Raw genomic sequence first — 22,814 nt, forward strand, 5'->3', positions numbered from 1 at the left:
AAGTCCCATTACTCTTTCTACAGTAGCAAGTCCCATTTTACTTTTGCTAGAGCGTCAAGTCCCATTACTCTTGCTACGATTGCAATTCCCATTATCCTTGCTACTATGCAAGTATTATTTCTCTTGCTGCAATCTCGTACTACTCTTGTTACAATGCGATATATATGCAAAAAGCTACAGAAACATGCTCAGTAGCAAAAAGTTTAAACATAAACCCGTTTTAGTGGCAATGGGCAACGCCAAGTCGCGTTACTCTTCATAAAATAGTCATGCTAAGAAAAACAAAGGAGTCTTGACATCCAGTTGTGGTGCTCTTGTTTGCTATTTAACGGTACGACATGCATATTTTAGTTCACATATAGAAAATTTACATTCAAGTGAAGATTGTTTTTAAAATTTAAAAACGGAAACACATCAGATTATGCATGATTGGATAAATAACTAGTTACAGTTATAATGTTTATCAGAGTAAACATGATACAAAGTTCTGAATATGACAAATAAATATTTGTTGTTTTTTAACATTGTTTACAGATATTCATTGTTACCATGCCGATTAACTCTGATAAGCATAATGTATAATCAAATTACGAATGTATGTTGAAAACCTAAATTTCAAAAGAATAGATTGCAATATTCAAAGACGGAATTGAAAGAAAAAAGAACAGTCTGCAAAGCCCAAACAGTATGTCCACCAAATTGATGTACATTATATTCATATTTGAACTAGTTTGTGCAGAAACTTGTGAGTAATGTGCCTTAGTACTTACACCCCTGTTACAATGTCACGGCTTTTGCCACAAGTTACAGCTAGTTAATTACAGCGACAGTCGAGGGCATGTCAGAAAATGTCACCATATATTGTAATAAGTCGAACATATATGTTGTCATTTCTCGCAATTTATCTGGAAAAGCATTAGAGAATTTGCCGTCCGAAGTTTTAAAAGTCTGGCAACATGAGTCCCAAAAAATTCAATGAAATATCAAGGAGCATCAGAAGTAGTATTTTTAACAAATTTACCTTACAACTTTAATCCATTTTTGCCTTCCAACTCGCTGTATAGTTCATTATGTCGCTAGGATTTTGTGACAGGGGTCTTAATTAATATCCTCGAAATCGGATTATATTTTAAAACGAAAAAAGGTTTTCAACATAAATTACATATAAATTGTATTATTTCACTACACCCTTACTTTGTGCCAATATTGTATACTTATATTTATTTCACTTGCAAGTATACTCAATGTTCTTTGAAAAAACAACAACCAATCAATCATATGTTTAATACTCAGATTTTTCATTTTTCTATAACACTTATTTCATGCTTTTGGGTGGTTTATTGAAAAATGACAGCAGATTATATCTCGATAAATCTACCATTTGAAACTGAGTTCACCAAAATGCCATTTGAGTGTTTTGCTTTATTTTAGCCTATTCAATGTTAAAATGAATGTAAACACAGTGCTGGAAACATAATTATGACGTCATTTCAGGCTAATATTTGGCGTGACTCTCCAATCTTATAATTCTTGTTTTTTGTTGAATTATAGGCATGGCGTCATTTGGCTAATATTTTGGCGTGATTCTCAAATGAATTATCAATTGTTTCTTGATTTTAATCAATTATAGGCATAAAAGCAAAGAACAGTTTTTTGTTTGGGTGTAAAAAAACAAAATATTTTACCTTGTAAAAAACGAACGGAATTATTTCACTTTAAGTGACAAATATAACATTTGGTGCTCACTCAGTGAAAACAAGTGCTATTTTGCACAGAAACAAACAATTATTCTCTATCTATTTACTATTTTCAATAGTCTCTCAAAGAGCATTGGGTATGTCATCTGCCTGCTGCTTGCGCTCATTTATTTAAATATGTTACTATGTTTAGAAATCTTCTTTATGTTAAAGCGTATTCAAAAACTAGCATTGTCTTTTAAAGTTTTTTTGTTCAAAATTAATTATATGATTGTATCTAATTAAAGTCAAATATTCAGAAATCTTACAAACGCCATCAGAACAAGCCTACTACAGCATTATGCAAAGGATCTTGGTCACTATGTATATGAATTTGCCTATCATTAGTATGAAAACATTATTTTTTCCCAACTGTTCGCTTTATTCACATATGCTTTATTTGAGTTTTTATCATAATTAACTTTTCCCCTTGTGCATCAAAAACAACTTTTACATTTTTAAACATGATTTATATTAAAACAAATACTTTATAACCTTTCAATAAAGCCATGTATATCTCCAAAAACCCATTAACTAAATGAATGATAAAGTAGATCTAATACAGTTATTTAAACAGTGAGAATCAATATATGGATAAAGGTTAAGTAAAAAAAAGTTGACATACATTGTGTTATAACTTAACTGTTGTAATGTTGTGCCCTGTAAAGTATGAGGATACATATAAATAGTGATCAAGGTTCTTTAAGTAACATTAAGTTGTTTTTCTATAAGATATTGGAACTCTACGGTTTAAGGCAATAATTCTATTGCTATGTTCACATCTTATATATCCATCAAAATTAATTAGGATAATCATTATATGAATCACTTCGATATATGTCTAGTTATAGCAGTGTATTACTTGTTCCTTCCTTGCTGGATAGTTTGAAGTATATCATAAACTTTTTTCTGATGGCGTGTCATGATTTGTTTTTAAATTTGTTCTATTAAACCATGCAGCGTTTATAATCTGTACCTGTCATTCCATAGTTCGTCTATCGGGCACAAAGGATCTCAACTACGGGATCCTGGAGCTCTACATCGATGGTCACTGGAAGGCTGTATGTGACAAAGACTTTACTGAAGTGGCCGCCAGGGTGGCATGCAGGCAACTCGGATACAAGGACGGCAGATATTTGCCAGGTAGTGTACCAAATAAACGTGGCCCCCACTTGATCATCAAACTATTTGAAAAAAAATCTTTAAGCAGATTTTGTCCTTTATGTGAGAATGCAAAACAGTGACCATATTTTTTTCTGTTATAGATGTGAGATCCAAAAATGATTTCAGTAATAGAAGGCTTATTTCCTTACATCAACTTTGCATCAAATAAGATGTTATATGATGATGATTTAAATACCTGATGTTGAAGTACAAACTTAACAACATTGTTGAACTTTGTTTCAAGTAAGAATTTGTTTTCCATTAGGGTCAGCACTTGGTACAGAGGAGAATGAGAATATTTCTGTGTACGACCTTACATGTAACGGCGGGGAAACCAACCTGGACAAGTGCAAATGGCATATCGGAGAGTGTCCGTCTAACAGCTATATCACTGTCTACTGCAACGAATCCATTATTGTACCCAAGGGTAAGTCTTTCCACTAAAAACAAAAACATTCAGTAAGCGTTTATTGTTATTTGATTAATATATTACAGTTTCTCACATGTTATCTAAAAATACAAATACTGTTCATTTAATTTAAAACACCACTTTAATAAAACATAATATGCTTTATTTTTTTATGTTCACTCATCTGTTTTATAACATGGCATAATTATATTTCAAACAGAAAAGCTGGAGCTAAAGCTTCAAACAGGAGTTTACTATGGTTCCCTGCTTGCAAACAAGTATGGGTTCTGGGGACCAATATGTCCTAAAGGCTGGTCTGACAGCACTGCCAGGGCTTCATGTAGACAACTTGGATTTATCGGAGGGGTCGCGTACGACGGGACTGCAACCATATCCTCCCCAATGGTTCTTGGCAACTTCAAGTGCTCGGACTCCCTAACATCCAATCAGAATTTGTCAGATTGTACCTACAGCAAGTTTAATGAGAACATTGGATGCAGCTATGCAGCGGAACCAAGCAGAAGACCAGTAGCAGGGGTCCTGTGCTTTAACCATGAAGGTAAAAATGAATTGTAAACAACAGAAATACATTTGGTGGATAATTTAATATCCACTATTAAATGAAATAATTAAGAGTAATAGTTTTATTGAAAATTAGAAATATAGCCTTTGTAACTTTTCAGAGGGTGTCAAATTCAGAGTCGATGATGCAGGACGTGTTCAAATAATGTTTAATGGCCAGTGGGGCCGTGTTTGCAATAGCAGCTGGGGAAACAAGGAAGCCGGAGTGTTCTGTAGAACACAGGGATACATAGATGGTATCGCCAAGAAATTTTCTAACAGAAGCGAAGGTCATGTATGGATGAACTACATCAATTGTGATGGGTCCGAAACATCCATTTTGGAGTGCAACAATGATTGGACACCTGGATCAGACAATTGTGATGATGCTGGAGTAACCTGTCTTGACTCAGGTATGGTGTAGTGTAGTATTTTCTGACAAGTATGATGATGACAGCGTAATATGTCTTGACTCAGGTATGGTGGATTTTTTCTGACAATTGCGATGATGCCGGATTAGTATGCTTTTACTCAGGTATGGTGTATTATTGTTCTGACAACTGTGATGATGCCGGAGTAACTTGTGTTGAATCAGATATGATGAAGTATTTGCTAGAATAACGGTTTGTTAAAAACCATTTTTATAATCTCCATTTATTTAATATCATATATTTATTTATTTATCAAGCTTTCTCAAATGATTACTGTCTTATTCTTACAGTCAGTGATTTCTCTGCCTTAAGAAATTGTTATGTTAATTTACACTTGCTGATACTTGAATGTTTTAAACTAATTATAGTGATGCTGACAAAGGGCGATTTCAAGAGTCATGGTGCTGTGGAAGTGAACTTTAAGGACCACTGGGGTCTGGTCTGTAACAAAGACTGGGACCAGAAGGATGTTGGTAAAAGAACAATAGTTATATTTTCGTAATGTTTTTTTGTTTTGTTTTTAAAAAACAGCTAACAAACTGTGTAAATCTGATAACTGATAGAGTCATGTTTAAATATGTTTTATTTGTAAAATCCAGGACTGATGTCCATTAATTAAGTACATGTTCTATTCAAACACCTTCCTTTCTCGCTAGATACATTTATAATGGGCAAGTACGTATACTTACTAGACAATTTTCCTAAGCATAGTCAAGATTATGGTAGACATTAAATTGCATATCTTTAGATGAAATTATTGTTCCCTTTTTCAATTGTTCTTTAACCACTGATTAATTATGTTTGTATACATAGAGTTTACTCTATTTATGTAGATGTCACCTGCGGACAGCTTGGCTATGAGACTGGGCTTCCACTGTGTTGTGCTCCATATGGTTACATCAAATCTCACGGTATGATGGAAGGGTTACAGTGCAAGGGGTCTGAGGCCCGCCTCACAGATTGTCCCCACAGCCCACCATATGGGGTCATGTGCTCAATGGACTATGCGGCGGCAGCCTGCTATAACAGGTCCACATTGGAAAAGGCCAGTAGTAAGTCACTTGACGTTAAAATTAAATAGTTTATTTGAAACTTTAACAGCATAAATTAAAATAATTCAGTCAGATTTAAAGAAAAAAATAAATAATGCATTATAACATAGACTTAATCACAGGAAGAATATAATAAAAGTAATATTATGGTTGTATGGTTTTCTTACATCCTGTATCGCGTGTATAAACCTGTATCAATCCCGACTGCTGTGCGGCCTTGACGGATACGTGTTTACACACTGAATAGGAAACGTGACCTCAAAAAGGCATACTATCTCAATAGCCCCTATGTACTATGGTTATCTATATTATGAATTTATTTGTTATGAGTTTTGCAAACTATATATTTCTATTTCCCTAGCTCCCGAGATCTCCATATCTGGCAAAAATGCGGCAGGAACTGTAGAGGTCAAGTTCCTCAACATTACAGGACGCATCTGCGCTGACGACTGGGATGACAATGATGCCAAGGTGGTCTGCCGGCAGCTTGGATATGCCAATGGTGAAAATTGCACAACATTCATGCTTAATAATTTATGTTATCCATAAGATATAAACAGGTTTCAACATTGAATATTTCCATTGGAGGAAAGACTGGGTTTTACTTATGATGAAATAGAATTGATTTGGTCAAGGTTACTTAATACTAGCAATGTTGATAAACATGATGTTAATTTGCCTTTTCTGTTTCATATAATGTAACTAAAATATTGATGTTTTGTTCTCTATAAAGGTCAAGCATACTACCACTACAAATGGAGCACAGGTCGGGGAGAGAATGCCCCTTTCTGGACTTCACAAGTCAATTGTACAGGAAATGAACAGAATTTCGAGGAATGTCAAAAAGTCAAATATGGGCAGGTCAAAGATTGTATCGGTCGGCATTATGCAGGTGCTCTGTGTTATCAAAAATTTGGTGAGTATTTTTTAAGGTAGTAGTATGACATATTCAAATTAATTTAAAACTTAAATAACTCAACATATGTGGATGTATGAGCCTTCCAACGTTTATCAGAATCACAGGGCTAGTGTTTACAATTGATCCACCACCTAAATTTTACAACTCCTATTTCAATTTGATTTAAAAAAAAATAGTTTTAAAAGTAAGGTCATGGTGAGTTTATGTTAAGTAATTTAGGGTTAGGTGAAGTATTTGGGTTTTCATAAGGTCTATGTTAAGGACAAAAGAATGGTGGCTGAACAGTTGCAAAATTGCTCCAACTGATAGTATGTCAAATTTTAAAAATATTTTAGAAATATTTCCTTGTTATATATCTGTGTTTTTTTATATTTTAGGTGTTGCATACAGGATTAGTGGCGGTGGACGAGAGTATGGTAGGGTAGAGGTTTCTGTTGATGGCACATGGGGCACAGTCTGTAATCGTTACTGGGATGTGAATGATGCAAAAGTGCTCTGCCGCTACTTTGGTTTCATGACCGGGTTTCCACTATACACAGGAAAGTTTAGTGGAACACCTCCAGACAAGGTGTATGAGTCGAATCTGCACTGTAAAGGCAAGGAGGAGAGCTTACAAATGTGTCCTCATGAGGGCTGGGAACAGGATAAGCCAGACAAAAATTGCAAGGACCACTCAAAAGATGCTGCCGTCTACTGCTATACCACAGGTGAGGTCAATATGTTCTTAGGTTTGAAAAAACAGTACTTTTGCCCAGTTAAGTTTATAATGACCCCTTCAAAAATATGGATATATTGTCTTGTACGTGCCTGTCTGTCGGTCGGTCAACAGATCAAACTCATCCGATTGAAATTTAGAGTAAGCGTGGACCTAAGGTCCTCAAACTTGGTAGGGAGGTTAGTCATGACCAGCAGATAAACCCCGGTTTCAGATCAGTATATCAAAGGTCATATTCGTGGTGACCTTGAACAGAAAAAGCATCCCTATTTGATGAATAAAGTATAGTTCATACGTTCCTAAACTTAACAGGGAGGTTGGTCATGTCCAGAAGATGATGCAGTTTGTATTTTAAAGTCAGTAGGTCAAAGGTCATGGTGGCGATAACTCGAAACCAAGGCATTTGCATGAAACTTGGTTCACATTATGCTAGTGAAAAAATGGCAAGATCAATAACTTTGGCTATAAATAGTGTTGAATAGTACCCCTTGCACGACTGAAAAAACAACAACAGATAAGTGTTTGCATTCACCGGGATGCTCTTGTTTGTGTATAAGGTTACTTTATATTTTTAATGCAGCTGGGTGCAAAAGTTCAATGTCAATGAAAATAATTTCAGTGAAACTGGGTTCTGGTGTTGGAAAGCACATTACCAATGGTCCAGTGTTGTATTATGACAAGGACAGATCAGTCTGGGAGGCAGTCTGTGACAATGGATTTACTGACTACAGTGCTGAGCTTGTATGCAAAGAATTGGGATTTGCGGTGAGTGATGAATTGTCTGTAAAAGAAATATAAAAAATAGACATGTTAGCCAATGACAAACACACATAAAAGACCTCACAACAATTTGGTTTATTATTCTTTGTCACATTAAATTGGCGCCTATTTGATTTGAGTGCATTACTGAAGATTAAAAACCTATTTGGAATATTATTTATTGTACTATAATAGGTCGTACTGAATTTCAGGGCGGTAGGGCTATTCTCAGTTCTGCTTACGGGAAGATTTATGAGGACATCATGGAGAACAAGACTCTATCTTGCAACGAGAAGTCTACGTCAATCGAGGAATGCCTGGCAGAAGGAGAGTGTAACCAGACAGATAACTATGCATCTGTCGCCTGCTTCAAGGAACAAGACCCTCCCCTTAATGAAGGTACCCTTGAATATATGTATATGTCTTTTATCCTCTTGACTTAATTGATTTGAACTGCTTTTGACTGAATTTGACAAGCTGTTTGTTATGACAGTTTTTTTAAGTTAAGTTGAATATGGTTTGACAAGATGTGTGTTCTACAAGGTTGTTTAAAGCTTAGTCAAATTTGTTTTATTGACCTACTTCCTAGAGAGACGACATATAATAAACCATTTTTGCAGATCGCCAAAGCAGTTTCATTTAGATAGTTTACAAAAGGTATGCTTATGCAGTTAATAATACTTCTAAAATTATTTCAGATTATAGTTTTGACATAGAGAAGGGTAATGCAGGGGATTATTCTGGTCCCGTCACAGTCCGACATTATGGCTTGTTTGGAAAGATCTGCTCCGAGGGTTGGGATGATACAGATGCACTGGTGAGATATATGATTCATTAATTGAATATTTTTCCTAATAAACTTTTTGATGGTTCAACAAATGATGTTATTTTTAACATGAGTTTTGCAAATGTTGATGTCATTGTGAAAAGATAAACTATTTCTGCTTGTAGACTGTCTAAGTTTAGCAGGCCCTTTAGATAATGTAAACTTTATTTTTGTCTATGTTTCGCAATATTGTTTTCAACCTTAACGTTTTGAAACAACGGTGTCCATGTTGTAGGTGTTCTGCCGCAGCCGTAACTATCAGCGCGGTATGGTGACCCACCAGGCAGACAATGAGTTCTCTCCCCTGAATGGAAGGGGTCCTTACTGGATCAGCGACGTGCATTGTGAGGGCCACGAACCCTACCTGAACAACTGCACATTTAAGGACAGGCTTGATACAAAGAATTGCTCCAGTAGGACCAATGCTGCGGTGCTGTGTTACAATGATGATGGTAGGATTTGGCTTGAGACACCTAACATGTGTTGTATTTTTAACTTGCACATTTTGTGTGTTAAAAGAGATTTCTTTGTTGCAGACATATAGAATCTGTCATGGTTCGTCATATAACACACAATTTTATTCAACAACTAAGGAAATATTTAAGTAAGCTACTCGTTGGCAATCTTAAAAAATATTTCCTGGACGAGTTGAATAACATTGTGTATTATATTATAACGAGTGTCAGATTCCTTTAATCATATGCTCTTCCAGTAAAAAACAGCCTGAACGTCCTTCCTGTTTCACCTGTTCCAGTGGTGAGCCGTTTACCACAAGGCAATGCAATTTACTGCGCCCGTTTTCATTTTGTATATAAGAAGAATGCAGGTTTTAAATTAAATTTTGACGTCATATCCGGTATCGTGACATCATAACCGGTTACCTAACGTCAAGATATCAAGCAATCGTAACAACTCGGCCATCTCCGGCAAGCTTCGAGATAGACCTCGTAAATAGTAGTAAGGATATACGAAAGTGCGATGCGGCTGCCGGCGATTAACACCGTTTTCAATCCGCGTAAAGAAGGCCCATTGTAACAACAAGGAAATGGATTTTGTTAAATTAAATGTGCTTGTTTAAGAGAAAATATTTATTGTAACCTCAAAGAATGTTCGTTTTATGGATATTTAGATGTTTCCTTATAGTTGAAGCACTCTATTTCCTCTAGAAAAATCGTGAGCACACAGAAAAACCACAGAAAATGTACTTGACAGTCATTGAAATGATCATACGGTTCATGGCATGCATGAATCATTACATCGGATTAAATGCATGCATGGACTAAATGTCAACATTTTCTCAACAGTTAATACCCTATGAAATGTAAGTTTTAAGTCATACTTTGCCGTGTTATTTTTCACACCATGTCTTGCCATTAAAACAACATTACTATTCTGTAAAATCATTGATTGCATTGTGCAGACTTTTGTGGATTGTGGTAGGATGGGTGCGAGCTTGGCACCCAGTCAGCTTTACCAGCTGAAATCTATGCATGCTTTTACTTCAGCATTATTGGGTTTGGGCTGCAGTTTTTTTTGTGTAAACAGTTCTGTGGGATTGAGGTGGGGCGGTGACTATCTACGCAGTAAGCTCAATTGTTAGAGTACCAATACAACGTTCATGTGATTATGCACCAGACAATTGTAACCACGGCCTCCCCATCTGGGGAATAGTGGGGACTTTGACTTTCAGTACAGCCAACCCCGGCTAAAATCCCCACCCTGCGCGGACGATCCAATGGCAAAATCTCTGCCAAATGCCCCCACACCCAAGGGAAGTAAGGTCCATTCCCCTCTATATTTTAAGCGAAGATAAAACCAACGCATTCAACCACCACTGCAGGGCCACCTGATAGGTAAAAACACGGCCCATTTCCCCTGGTTAACCCCAGTATTCACCCGGACCTGGGGTGGGGGGGGGGGTTACAATTGACTGGTGCACTAAGTTGACAGATCTTGTCTTAAAATTGTAATTGTTCAAGGCAGATCATGCTTCACTCTACCTCCTAGGCTGTGGATAAAACCCACTCATTAGAAGTTTCCTTACACATTATACTTGTCTAAATCTATAATTATTAGTCTCAGTATCTTTGAGTAAATTGTCATTTTTTATTAAAAACAACAACACCAAAAGAGTAACTGATAAGATACTCAACTGATTCATTTTTTTGTAAATAAAAGCCTTAAACAAATATTTAGCCAGGTTACTAAGCTTTTCAGCAATGTATACCAGACTTTTTTCAATAATACTTAACCTATTTTGAATAATTAGCCTTTAGATCACTCTTCACCAAATGACTCTTTTATGTCCAACTCCATAAAATGCAAACAAGAATAAATACAGTTTGGATCAACATGTCTCTTAATTTTATTTTTAATATTAGTCAAGTAATAACATTATCATTAGTTTTACATTGGATTGCATACACATAGCCATGTGTATGCAATCCAATGTAAAACTAATGATAAATTAGTTTTTGCTCCCATTTTACTTTCATTTCTGTGGCAAGACCTTTTAAGTGCATTGAGTCTTTTGGGAGACTTCACAATATTTCTGGCGCTTAATCCCCATATATGGCTTTAAGTTGCCATACAAATTTAAGTCTTCATTACAAAATATACTGTATGTCTCTTCTTTAACCATAAACACACAATGAGAGGACTATTTAAAGCATTACCATGTGTCAGAATTATAGATCTTTCTTTACATTTTATTTGTCTAATTGTATTACCGGTCTCTTTAGCAATATCCTTGTGCCTCTTTGAGTACTTGGCTTGACAGTTTGGTTTTTAATACATTGTTTTGAATGTTTTATTTGTACACAACAATGGTGATGATGATGATGACACTATGCTATGCCAAAACCTCAACACATTTTCTTCAAACAAAAAAGGACAGTCATTCAGAATAACTTTTATTACATCATTTGAGAAAATAAACTCATACAATCAACGAAATAAACATGTATCAGCCATCCGTAAAATCACAAGCCATGTTATGTGTTTGTTAAATTCAACTTAATAAAGAAAATAAATATCGGTTGCAGTAAGCAATGCGCATCACTTCTAATAAACATTCCAACAGACTGAAAAATAAATCAACACAAATGGAAAAACTGTTTGCAAGTCAGCTAGTACTTATTTTATGCCTTATCAGATTGCTATGCAAGCTGGAAGCTTACAAAATCACTCTTAAGTCTGTTGCCTAAGAAGAAACAAGTATGGACATCCTTTTCCTGAGGTCAAGAGAAAGTATCTTGGAGGTCTTGAACTCACAACCTTGAATTTGGGGCTTATCCTCTAGACCACTTTCACCTTTTCACATTTTAAAGAGCCCAGTTTACAATATGGCATTTGCAAGGATGTGCTCTATTAACAGATTTTCTGCAGTCTTAAAAATTGAACTGAACAAAATAGTTCTCCTTTATTTGGTCTGCCGATGCCATCTGTTTCTGTTTTTGCAGTTATCTTCCCTCCATAATATAGGAAAACCACTTAAAGCGTATATAAATCCTTTATCATTTTACCCTTTTAAAATATATGTTCGGATTTATTTAATAATCACGGACCAACAGATGACTTATCTTCAACTTCACATCAATATGTAAGTCATCAAATATTTGAGATGACAAGATGTTCCACTGAACGCTTTGTTTCCATCTTGCACTCATTTTTCCAAGGAAGGCGTTGCAGTTGTGTTAAGATGATTGCCATGCATTGCAGGTCAATCCTCATACAATGGCATTTTTGATTACATTTGGATTCCAGTGCCTGAAATAGAAAACAGAAAATACAACAATAATAGGAATTATATTTTCAGATCAATTATTTTAAAAGCCTGTACAACAACAGAAAAGTATTCACAAAACATTAAGTGCAACACCAATTTAAAGCTGCATCCTCACAGTTTTACTGTTCTGACACCTTTTTTATTTTTGTCTTTAAACGAGCCAATTGGCAATTATTGAGCAAATGTATGGAAACCAGTGATATTAGACTGCTGACATAATATCAGATCACAGTCTTTCATATACAAGTTTGAAAATTTGGTAAAAATTCCTCCAACTAGTCATATAAGGTCACACATAATAGAACAGATTTCAATTGTTTGGAAAATATTTTTTTGCTATTGCTTTAAGCCGTATAATTAATTATATGTGTAAATTTAATTTAATTACTCCTTTGGGCTTTTGAAGAATGACCAAGAAGAACTGTCAATCTGTGAGAGAGCAGCTTTTAGCTCTGGACTGCTGGTTAATTAAAAAATATGAAATGAAATTGTTATCATGTTTAAATTCATCTACTATGTTGATATTTTAATACTGTCAATCCTTGTTGGTTAATTGTACAAACATGCAGGTACTTTTGGGCTTAAACCAATAGGATACTTGACTGTTAAATTATTGTCCGAATTTCGAAAATAGCACAACCATTACCTCATCTGCCTTTTTTCATTAGAACAAGCCGGGAATCAGAGTCAGCTGCACCCCTGGTACCATACTCTTCTCTGAAAATGACAATAAGATTAAAATTTAAATGTCTGCATTTCATTGGCACAGTAAAAATGTCAGCATTTTTCAATGTTTCTGCATCACCACCACTGTTGGATATCAAAGAATTTAGTCTTGAAAGAAATGTGTGCTGGTTTTTGCGTTCAAACTCATTTTGTTAAACCAATAGAATGAAGATCTAATTAATTCATTTAGAGAACTATATTAGTGAACAGGGCCGAGGTATTCAATTGTGCCATTACATTAAGTTGTTTGCTACCAACACTCACGGAAATATAAACCATACATCCTTGGTTAAAAGATTGTAAATTTTAATTGTAAAAAATTAAAGTTAATGATATGAAATGTATGAGATAAATACACTGAGAAAGAAAGTCTAACCTATTATCGATATAAGTAAAGTCAGATTCAGACTTATTTGTTATTTAAAAAACAAACAAATAGAGTATTTGTTTTCTTAATTTTTGCCACTGATCACTGGAGCTTCAAAATTGTAATTTACTGAATTAGAATCTGTCAAATGAAAGAAGACTTTACCCCACCCACTAAGAATTAATGACATTTCCAATTAGTTTCTCATTAGGGCTCTTTTAAAACTATTTTTATATTTTATTAAAATACAATAAGTATAAAAATAACACTTACACACAAATAAGTGGTAAAGGTTCGCTCCTCATTCTGTCTTTGGACTAACATATCTCTTGGTTGTTTGAACATCTTCTTGGTCGGCCATGATGGACTATTTTCTTACGACCCGTATTATATCCGAGGCCATATCTTGATACTAGCCGAGGAGTTCCGACTGGATATCAAGATGAAATATCACCATTGTCTCTTAATGTAACGATGGAAAATATACTGATGTTTTCAAAAAAAATCTTCATCGTTAGTACAAAATGAGAAATACTTGCTAGGACACAGGCAGTAAAGCAATAATTGTTGCCATTCGATTCATTTACAAACATGCAGATAGTAAGATATTTTCTAACCATTAGAAATAGAGAAACGTATACTACACATGTGTAATACAGAACAATATGGAATGGCTATACTAAACAAGGTAAAACATGGGATAAAAGATGTGATATAAATTTATATCATAATTTTGTAATAAAGTGTTAAAATACACATTAAATCCACGACATTTATATTACACCAATACTTTCCTTAACGCTCTACATAAACTGCTGATTTAATTGATTAACTGTGCACACATTTCCCTTTTTGCCTCGATTTCTGCAAAATTGTATAAAATATGTTAACCCTTGCAGGAATCAAGTACAGGATAGCTAATGACCTTCACCCTGGTGTAAAATCTGAAGGTCGTGTGGAGATCGCCATAAACAGTGTCTGGGGGACGGTGTGTGATGCCTCCTGGGATGACACGGATGCCGGAGTCTTCTGTAGACACATGGGATTCCATGACGGATATGCTCTCAAAGGTGATGGATTCGTTCATATAGTTGTGTATTCATTTTATATTTGATATACATACTGGAGTAATAAAACTAGTGCAAGTTTTATGATTATTTCAGTCCAAATCATTTAGTGAACACCTTTTTATTTTCTTAAGTAGTTTCCAACGATGACCATTCATGAATTAATACTCATATTAGCTTGTTTATGAAAGAAGAATTCATAATTAAGTTAATGTATTACAGTGTCAATTCTTTATTTCATGCTTTTCGGTGGTTTATTGAATAATAACAATTGATTATATCCTGATAAATTCACCGTTTGAACAGTAAATTTATTGGTACATGATTTCACTGAAATGCATTGTTATCTGAAAAAATACCATCCTCTGTATGCTGAGATAAGTTTGTAAAATTACTGATATCATGATTTCACAGGCAACGATTACGGTGAGAGCAAGGTAAGCCCTATCTGGATGAGCCATCTTAAGTGCACGGGCACGGAGCCTAGCCTGGACAAGTGTCCGCACCGGGGCTTCAACAGTGGCATTGTTGATGGCTCCCTCGGCTGGTGGAAGTGCAAGTCTCACAAGGACGATGCTGCTGTATACTGTATCAATGATCGTACGTTATTTAATTATTTATTTTACAAGTGACACATCTAAATATTAAGTGATTTAAAACAATGTAATGGTTGTTATATTATTGATATCGGCATTAATTAACCATTTTAAATATTACAGATTATTGTTATGTATTCACATGTGTATAAGCTTACAAACGTCCAGTCAGAGAATATAAATATATATATATATATATATATATATATATATATATATATATATATATATATATATATATATATCATCATTCGGAGCTCCTCGGCCATTTTTATCGAAAACAACCTCGGATGTAATGTTTGTTTTAGCTTGTAATTATTGATCTATGTTTAAATTGATTGCCAGTAAAGTGTATTATTGCAAACATAATTAAGATTCCCAAGAGCTATGTCTAACTGCTAAATTAAATAACTACGAGATCTACTTGCAGCGGACTTAAACCTATCGATTTCTAAGTATGTACACCGTCGATATACATCCGAGGTTGTTTTCGAGAAAAATGGCCGAGGTGTTCCGAATGACATCTCATATCAGTTGTTTTAATATTCCAGTGAAACTCAGTGGAAAGGCGAACTCCACTTCTGGTGCAGTGTTGGTTTACAGGAACAAGAATTGGCACGCAATCTGTGCTGATGACTTTGACTCACGTGATGCCCGGGTTGTGTGTCGAACACTTGGATTCAAAGATGGCAACACAGTTGCGGGTTCCTCATTTGGAAATGTGTCGGAAGCAATTGGTACAAGAATGTTTGTATATTAAAGGCAAAATTTAATTGAAGGAAATACTTTTCAATGGAATTGCTTCAGTCAGGAAGCATTTATCATATAATAATTATCTTTACTTATAACTTAAGTGTGTGTGTGTGTGTGTGTGTGTGTGTGTGTGTGTGTGTGTGTGTGTTTGCACAACTTGGATTGTGGAGAACACAATATGCAAAGTTTTAAATTGCATAAATTGTAATATGAACATTCCTTCTAGGTGTAAACTCTGTCGAGTGTGATGGAGGCGAGTCGGTATTCAACGACTGTAAGATGACTTTAAATCCGGCCTGTCCGTCTGCGCTCTATGCTTCCGTCTATTGTGACAAAAACAATATCTTCGACAAGGGTATGACTGCTATAGAAAATGGATATCAGTTCTTGTTTAAATGTTCTCATTTAATAAAATTGGTATTAAAATATTTACATTGGTATTAAATAATATGCATTAACCAAATATTACCAAATACAACAATTCGTTCTCTTGCAATAATGAAAACTTATTAATTATTATTGAATCTTATAATAGAATTTGCTATAGAAAGAAGAAATTCTTAGTTTCAATTATTAAATGTTTAAGTATATAAGTGCGCAATTTCTTCCTTAAAATCAATGTTGTAATTATATAAATTTCGGATACCAAGGAGGATAACATTGAATGTAAATTTGTTAACCCGGCCATGTTAATGTCTACCAACAACGTTGACATTAACGTTTCGAGTTTTAACATTTTATTCTATCACCCTCCATGGCATCTGATATTTATTTTTTTACAAACATATATTGTTTGCACGTTTTACGTTTGCATTTGTGGTGTTTGAATTGACAAGAGGTCAAGTATAAAGTCATTATTGTTTTCTGGCGTTATTATGACGTCATATGATACACTGTTTCCGGTTAATTTAAATTTCCATTTTTAAATCTTTGTGTCTGCAATCTCGGATTTTCAGCAAAACTTTTTAACCAAGATCCTATTTCTACGTCCGCGAAGGTACATTAATGGTTATCACATGAGACAATACGGAAAAAATAATCATGAATATTTAATTTTCTAAAGGCAAAGTCGCGTGAGGTATAATATTAGTTTTTGATTTAGATATTTATTGAATATATGTTTCACTTAATTTATATTGTCACTAAATGTCATCTGGTATGTTCTTTGTGTTTTGTAAATGTTTTAATTGAATATGCTTATTAAAATTTGACTTGACTTGGTATGCTTTGACTATACTTGGTATGTATATCATTAAAACACGTGAAACATGCTTAGGATCTGACGTCTATGCCTTTGTATAAAGATTTAATGCGCAGTCAATGTTTATAGTTTATACTATGAACCATCTCAGAATGACCACAAACTCAAGAATGCATATTTTAATTTCTGTTTGATTTTGAATACTAGTATTAGTTTTCCAAAAAATGGTGGTTACAAGTCTCTGCTTATAAGATACGTTTTCATTATTTTAATAATATTTAAACTTGTTAGGATTCCATGTGCGTATCAACCCTGACTACGGGAAGGCTTCACACAGTTACCATGGTTATGTTGAAGTCCACATAGAGGGGCAATGGGGAACGGTGTGTGGGGAAGGATGGAACGACAAGGCTGCCGACATCACTTGTAAACAGATGGGATATTCTGGTGAGGAGAATAAAGCGATGAAAAATAAATGTTTTTCCTTACTTTCAATGACTACAATATTGCATTTTATTCCATTTATATGCATTTGTGGCGAATATTACATGGCCAATATTGAATACCCTTTGTTAGTCAAAGAACATGATCCTTTTATTACACCAATGTAAACTACACAGGTGGTGTAGCATACAGACCACCAAAGAACATCTCAAGCCCAATCCTGATGGACAAGGTTGTGTGTGACGGAAGTGAGCCATCCCTCAAACAATGCTCACACAGGGAGTGGACGGCCGCCTCAACCTGTGACTTCTACAGCCAACGTGCAGGCGTCTTCTGTTATAATGACACAGGTATGTTCTTGTGCTTTCTTGTTTGTTTAGTGTAATCATTGGTATTTTTATCTTAAAAAAAAGAATTTCAGTAGAACTTGGTTTTAATTTTCAAAAAATTGAAGTTATAATTAAAGGATTAACTGTGGCAGTAATTAAAAAAAGAAGTAAAACATGCACAAAACTAAGTAATCACAAAAAAAATGAGAATGAAGCTTTGAAGTTTACAAAAAAATCATGCTTTCTTGTTCATTATATTAATTGCCATTTGATTGACATACCAGACTTTCAATAGTAAAAGTCAAATAAAACTGACAATTGATGGTCTGCACAACCTACACGCCTAAGATCATGTTTTCTTAAGTTATAGTTTAATGGGACTATAAACCAGATTGACACCAAAAACGTTGTTTTTTTTCTGTAACGAATCTCAATACAATTATTTAATAAAATGTTTTACTCTTTTATATCATAATTGTAAAAATAATACCAAACTGTAAAGAAATCGGGTCGGAGACCGGGTTCGAACCGGTGTCGCCTTAATTGCAATCAAGTCATGTGTCCACTGTGCTACAAAGGTTTACACTAAAGTGTTGGAATATTTAAACTATATACCTAACTTGGTATTATCACGTGATAACATCGACTAGCCAGTCACGCAAATTCTACTAGGTATACATAACTAGTAATATTTTTTAATGGAAAAATACAAAAAAAACTGCGAAAAATAAATTAATTGTAGTTAACTATGTGGTACTTCATTAAGTGCGTTTCAATGTATTGTACACATCGATACCAAGTTTATGTCAGTTTTCGACAATTTTCTCCCTTTTTTTCGCTATTTCATCATACGGTGTATAGCCCCTTTAAACAAGAAATGCAGTTGACAACGCAAATGTGTGCATCGTATTACTGTTTATACTATGCCAGGTCTGCAGTACCGTTTAGGAAGCGGTGAGATTGACCACGGTCGCGTGGAGATCATGTACAACGGTGAGTGGGGCAGCATCTGTGATTGGCTTTGGGACTCAAGGGATGCGCGCGTCTTCTGCCGTAACATTGGTTACGTAGACGGCCTGGAAGTGACAGGTGCACGGTATGGCCATGTGGAGGGTCCCCTTTGGTTTACCCGCGTTAGTTGCCGAGGGGATGAAGAGAGTATTCTTCAGTGCCGGCACACCGGTTTCAACAGCTCAGATGAGATGGAGGGGGTGTATGCTGGACTCTGTAGAACACGGTCTCATGACGCATCTGCAAGGTGCTTCGACAAAGAGCTAGGTACTGACTATTAAGGCATTCCTGGCATTATTATCGATCTTGCTAAGAGTAATAACACATTTGAAGCAATTGGAGAATATTTTAATTGTTTTTTCCCCTTCACAGAAGTGAAAGATATTCGACTTGTAAACAAGAAGGGTGACCCGAAGTACGGGAGAGTGGAGGTCTATCTATCTGGCGCAGAGGAGTGGGGCACCGTCTGTGATGACTACTGGGACGATGTGGATGCAACCGTTGTCTGTAATCAGCTAGGATATGCAGAGGGCACCGGAGTCAAAGGTAGGGAGTGGGAGTAATTGTTGTCTACTAGTTATAAATATTTAATGGTGGTTCCTTCTGATTTGAGGAACATATTTTTTTGGTAATGTTGGCTGTTACTTTTAAAGCACATAAATCCATAGTTTTTTCTGCAACATTTTTTTTTCAAAACATTCTAGTGACTGTTTAAGGTGGAAACCATCTTGCTGGAGGGCTAATATACAGCATCTATAAAACAATTTTAGGTGCCCATTTTGGTCGTGGGAATGGACCTGTTTGGATGGACAATTTACGTTGCCATGGTAACGAGTCCAGGATCCAGGACTGCCCACACAACAGCTTTGCTGTGCAGAACTGTAACCATGGCGAAGATGCTGGTGTTTACTGTACAGGTATTTTCAGATTTTTAGATGATGGCCGTATTTAAATGAATGATTTTTTTTCCATTTGCTTATTGTTGGTTTTGTATTTCTACCGGAAGAACTAATCATGAGGATTTAAAAAAGATCGAACATTTTATCATTTGTTTCATATATCAATCATTCACTTTAAGGTAATTTTACTGAGGAAGCCAAATTGAACACCACAGAAAAAGTGATAATAACGAGGGAAGTAGCGCAGGGCGGCTCTGGGGTTATTATTGCGGTCACTGTGTCCATTATTGTTGTGCTGGTGGCCGTCATAGCTGTGGGTGTGTATGTATTGTGGAGGCGTTCCCGGCCACACGGCGAGATCAAGAAAGTGTTGGTGCACAATGACGAGAACGATCCTAATTCTGCCCCTCCTCAAACAGGGGCAGATGGCCGGGTTACGTTGTCTAAGTTGAAGGCACATTTCTCAAAATCAAAGTTGAATAATGAAGGAGATGAGCCTGATTCCAAACAAGGGGCAGCAGCGGGTGGAGTAACTAACCCTGTGTATATGGAGGACCGGGATAAGGGGATTATCATGGAGGAAACAAACATTGAACAACCCCAGTCGGTCGGGTTTGACATATAATGTTTAAAACCCAGATCCACGTGAGTTATAATAGAATCTCACTATTGTTTAAGCAAAAATGCAAATGCTTTTCAGAAGAGAGAATTGATTATAAGATGTAAAATCTTTGCTATGTGACTTTGCCATGTGACTTTGTTATGTACTTTTTGTACGAGTTGCAGCTATTACTGAAGGAAACCTGGTGAAAGCAGGAAAACAATATATCTGATGTCTGATAACTACTTGCCATCAACATTTTATGAAATGTTTGTTTTTCCTCATTATATTTTCAGCTCGTCTAAAAAGGGGTTGGGTGTATTAAGATTGCCATGGTGTCCTTGTCTTCTGTCATGTTATTTTCTTATTGCAATTTTTTTAACCATTGCTTTAACTCAAATGTCGTATATCACCAAAGACAATAAGCACATGTAAAGGAAGGCTCACAATTCCGGCCTAAATAATAAGTTATTCCCTTGTTCAACTGAAAAAGAGGAATGTTGGCATATTCTCCGTGCAGTGTTTGTTTTTCTTTTTTCTTATGTGAAGTATATTGAACAAACAATTGTTTATAGGACGATTTTGCATGCTAAAACTGTTTGTATTATCATATATATTTTGTTTCAGCATCCTACAAGAATGAAAAATGCTTTAAGAAGTCTGTCAGCTACAAAGTGTATGTTTTGTGTGTTAAATATTAAAGTAGATCAATGACAATTACTATCAACAGTTTGCACATAAGATACTCTGTCAAAGCCATAAAAATAGGTATCTTAACAGTTATACCCCTTGCACCTTGAATTTACATTTGCTTGATATTATGTATGTTTAGATAAAATAAAAATGCAATTGTATGTTCTTTTTCCTCTACATGCAATGTACATATTTTTATAATGGATATTGTACATGTATAGCATGAATCTAACATTCTACAAAAGTGATTTAGAGTCCTAATAATTGTGTGTACACACACGACGTGTGCACATTTCCACTATAAAAACAATGATTGTTTACTTTTGTTTTCAGGATTTTGTCAAGAATGTATAAAATATAATACTTGTAGACTGGTTTTGAGGTATATGCCATATTCTTTCACATGAGCACAAACAGCTCAAGCTGAGTTATTGTAAATAGTTGTTATTAAACCATAAACATTTTGCTTCTGTAATACTCAAGAGCCCACAGTTTATTGCCCCTGGTATTGTCATATCCTTTGTGATATTGGTGGCATCGTAGGGCAAAAACGTTGACCATGGCGAAATAGTACGTGTTGCCAGAGATAAGGGCATAGGTAAAGCCGAATTGTTAACTCATGACTTTAATTTTTGTCGAGTTATGCCACTTTTTGGTTAAAAATATTGACATTTACCCTGCGGCGTTCTTGTTCCACCTTATCGTCATGACCCTTGGCCAGATTTGTTTTGCTCTGAAATCTGGTGGATTTTGAGCATGGGTCATGTCCAGTCAACAGCAGGTCACTTTGTCAAATACATGTGTAGAAGGTCCGAAGTTTGATCAAGACACTTCTCGGGGTTCTGGTTTATTTATTGTGGTTATTTAAACCTATAAACATAACATTTATTATAGAAAACTAAAAACATAATATATTTGAATAGAACACAAGACCAATGTTAAAAATACATAATACAGGTTACAATACAATGACCACGCCCATGTAATGGAACATAATAGAAATACAAATGTGTTATTTAGATATTATCTACTAATCTTTATCTGTGTAATAAAACAAAATAACTCAGCAGGATATGATACGATATACTTATAATATTAAGAAGAATAAAAAGTTTTGCGATAAACTGAGTAATACTGTAGTAAAATACCTTCAAACTTTACAGTTTGAAGTTCAGATCAGGAATGGTTAGAGGAAAGGAGAAAGTTAGCGTGGTGCAGTGAAGATATAAATATCGTCCAATGAAATTTTGAATTAAATATATAAAACCCGTTAAAACATCACCCCATACAGAACATTGTACATACATGAAGATTACATTGACTGAACGAATGACAATTACATGGACAGCACAAGTGACAAAACAAAACGGACTGCTGGGGTGGAGTTGACATGTTTACACACACACCCCCACTTGATTTAAATGTCTCCGACATTGCCGACTGTAAATTACAACTAAATGTGTAATGTGAAATGTATAATATTCTAAACAAATAATGGCGGGCCTTGTAGTATCCGAAAAACTAATGATAATTAATGTAACCCTGGAGATAATGTTTTAAAAACCCAAATGGCATGTGAACTCATATAACACAAGTTTTACAAATAAATATGAGAACATCTAAATGAGAAAATAGTTTCACACTGAAATAAATGCATTAGCATAAATTATTTTGCAATAATTACCCACGATGTACCACTGCCCAGGATTTCTGAAAATCACCTTTGTAGCAAAGAAAAAGCAAAATCGTTGTACAAGAGGTTATGTAA

At 35.2% G+C, this 22,814-nt stretch overlaps 1 protein-coding gene and 1 long non-coding RNA gene across 4 annotated transcripts in view; one reads left to right on the plus strand and one right to left on the minus strand.

Moving 5' to 3' along the window:
- Positions 1-21,510, plus strand: part of LOC128225627 (deleted in malignant brain tumors 1 protein-like) — an 84,282-nt gene extending 62,772 nt beyond the window's left edge. For all 3 annotated transcript variants that reach the window (XM_052935519.1, XM_052935520.1, XM_052935521.1), the window contains exons 25-47: positions 2,727-2,879; positions 3,166-3,327; positions 3,530-3,868; positions 3,993-4,283; positions 4,670-4,774; positions 5,135-5,353; positions 5,715-5,855; positions 6,087-6,269; positions 6,650-6,979; positions 7,607-7,752; positions 7,959-8,145; positions 8,445-8,563; positions 8,808-9,024; positions 14,352-14,522; positions 14,934-15,119; positions 15,667-15,852; positions 16,095-16,223; positions 17,361-17,516; positions 17,690-17,863; positions 18,773-19,120; positions 19,226-19,399; positions 19,624-19,770; positions 19,932-21,510. In XM_052935519.1, the coding sequence (XP_052791479.1) occupies positions 2,727-2,879; positions 3,166-3,327; positions 3,530-3,868; positions 3,993-4,283; positions 4,670-4,774; positions 5,135-5,353; positions 5,715-5,855; positions 6,087-6,269; positions 6,650-6,979; positions 7,607-7,752; positions 7,959-8,145; positions 8,445-8,563; positions 8,808-9,024; positions 14,352-14,522; positions 14,934-15,119; positions 15,667-15,852; positions 16,095-16,223; positions 17,361-17,516; positions 17,690-17,863; positions 18,773-19,120; positions 19,226-19,399; positions 19,624-19,770; positions 19,932-20,377 (4,709 nt within the window). In that variant the 3' untranslated portion in view covers positions 20,378-21,510. The remainder of the gene's footprint in view (positions 1-2,726; positions 2,880-3,165; positions 3,328-3,529; positions 3,869-3,992; positions 4,284-4,669; positions 4,775-5,134; positions 5,354-5,714; positions 5,856-6,086; positions 6,270-6,649; positions 6,980-7,606; positions 7,753-7,958; positions 8,146-8,444; positions 8,564-8,807; positions 9,025-14,351; positions 14,523-14,933; positions 15,120-15,666; positions 15,853-16,094; positions 16,224-17,360; positions 17,517-17,689; positions 17,864-18,772; positions 19,121-19,225; positions 19,400-19,623; positions 19,771-19,931) is intronic.
- On the minus strand, positions 11,582-13,875 carry LOC128225629 (uncharacterized). The gene is made up of 3 exons (XR_008259667.1): positions 13,726-13,875; positions 13,006-13,076; positions 11,582-12,340 (listed from the first exon to the last, which is right to left on the minus strand). It is a non-coding gene; the product is annotated as an uncharacterized LOC128225629 (long non-coding RNA).
- Positions 21,511-22,814: the final 1,304 nt, after the last annotated feature.

The sequence above is a fragment of the Mya arenaria genome, chromosome 3, assembly GCF_026914265.1.
Source record: "Mya arenaria isolate MELC-2E11 chromosome 3, ASM2691426v1".
In the NCBI taxonomy this organism is placed as follows: Eukaryota; Metazoa; Mollusca; class Bivalvia; order Myida; family Myidae; genus Mya; species Mya arenaria.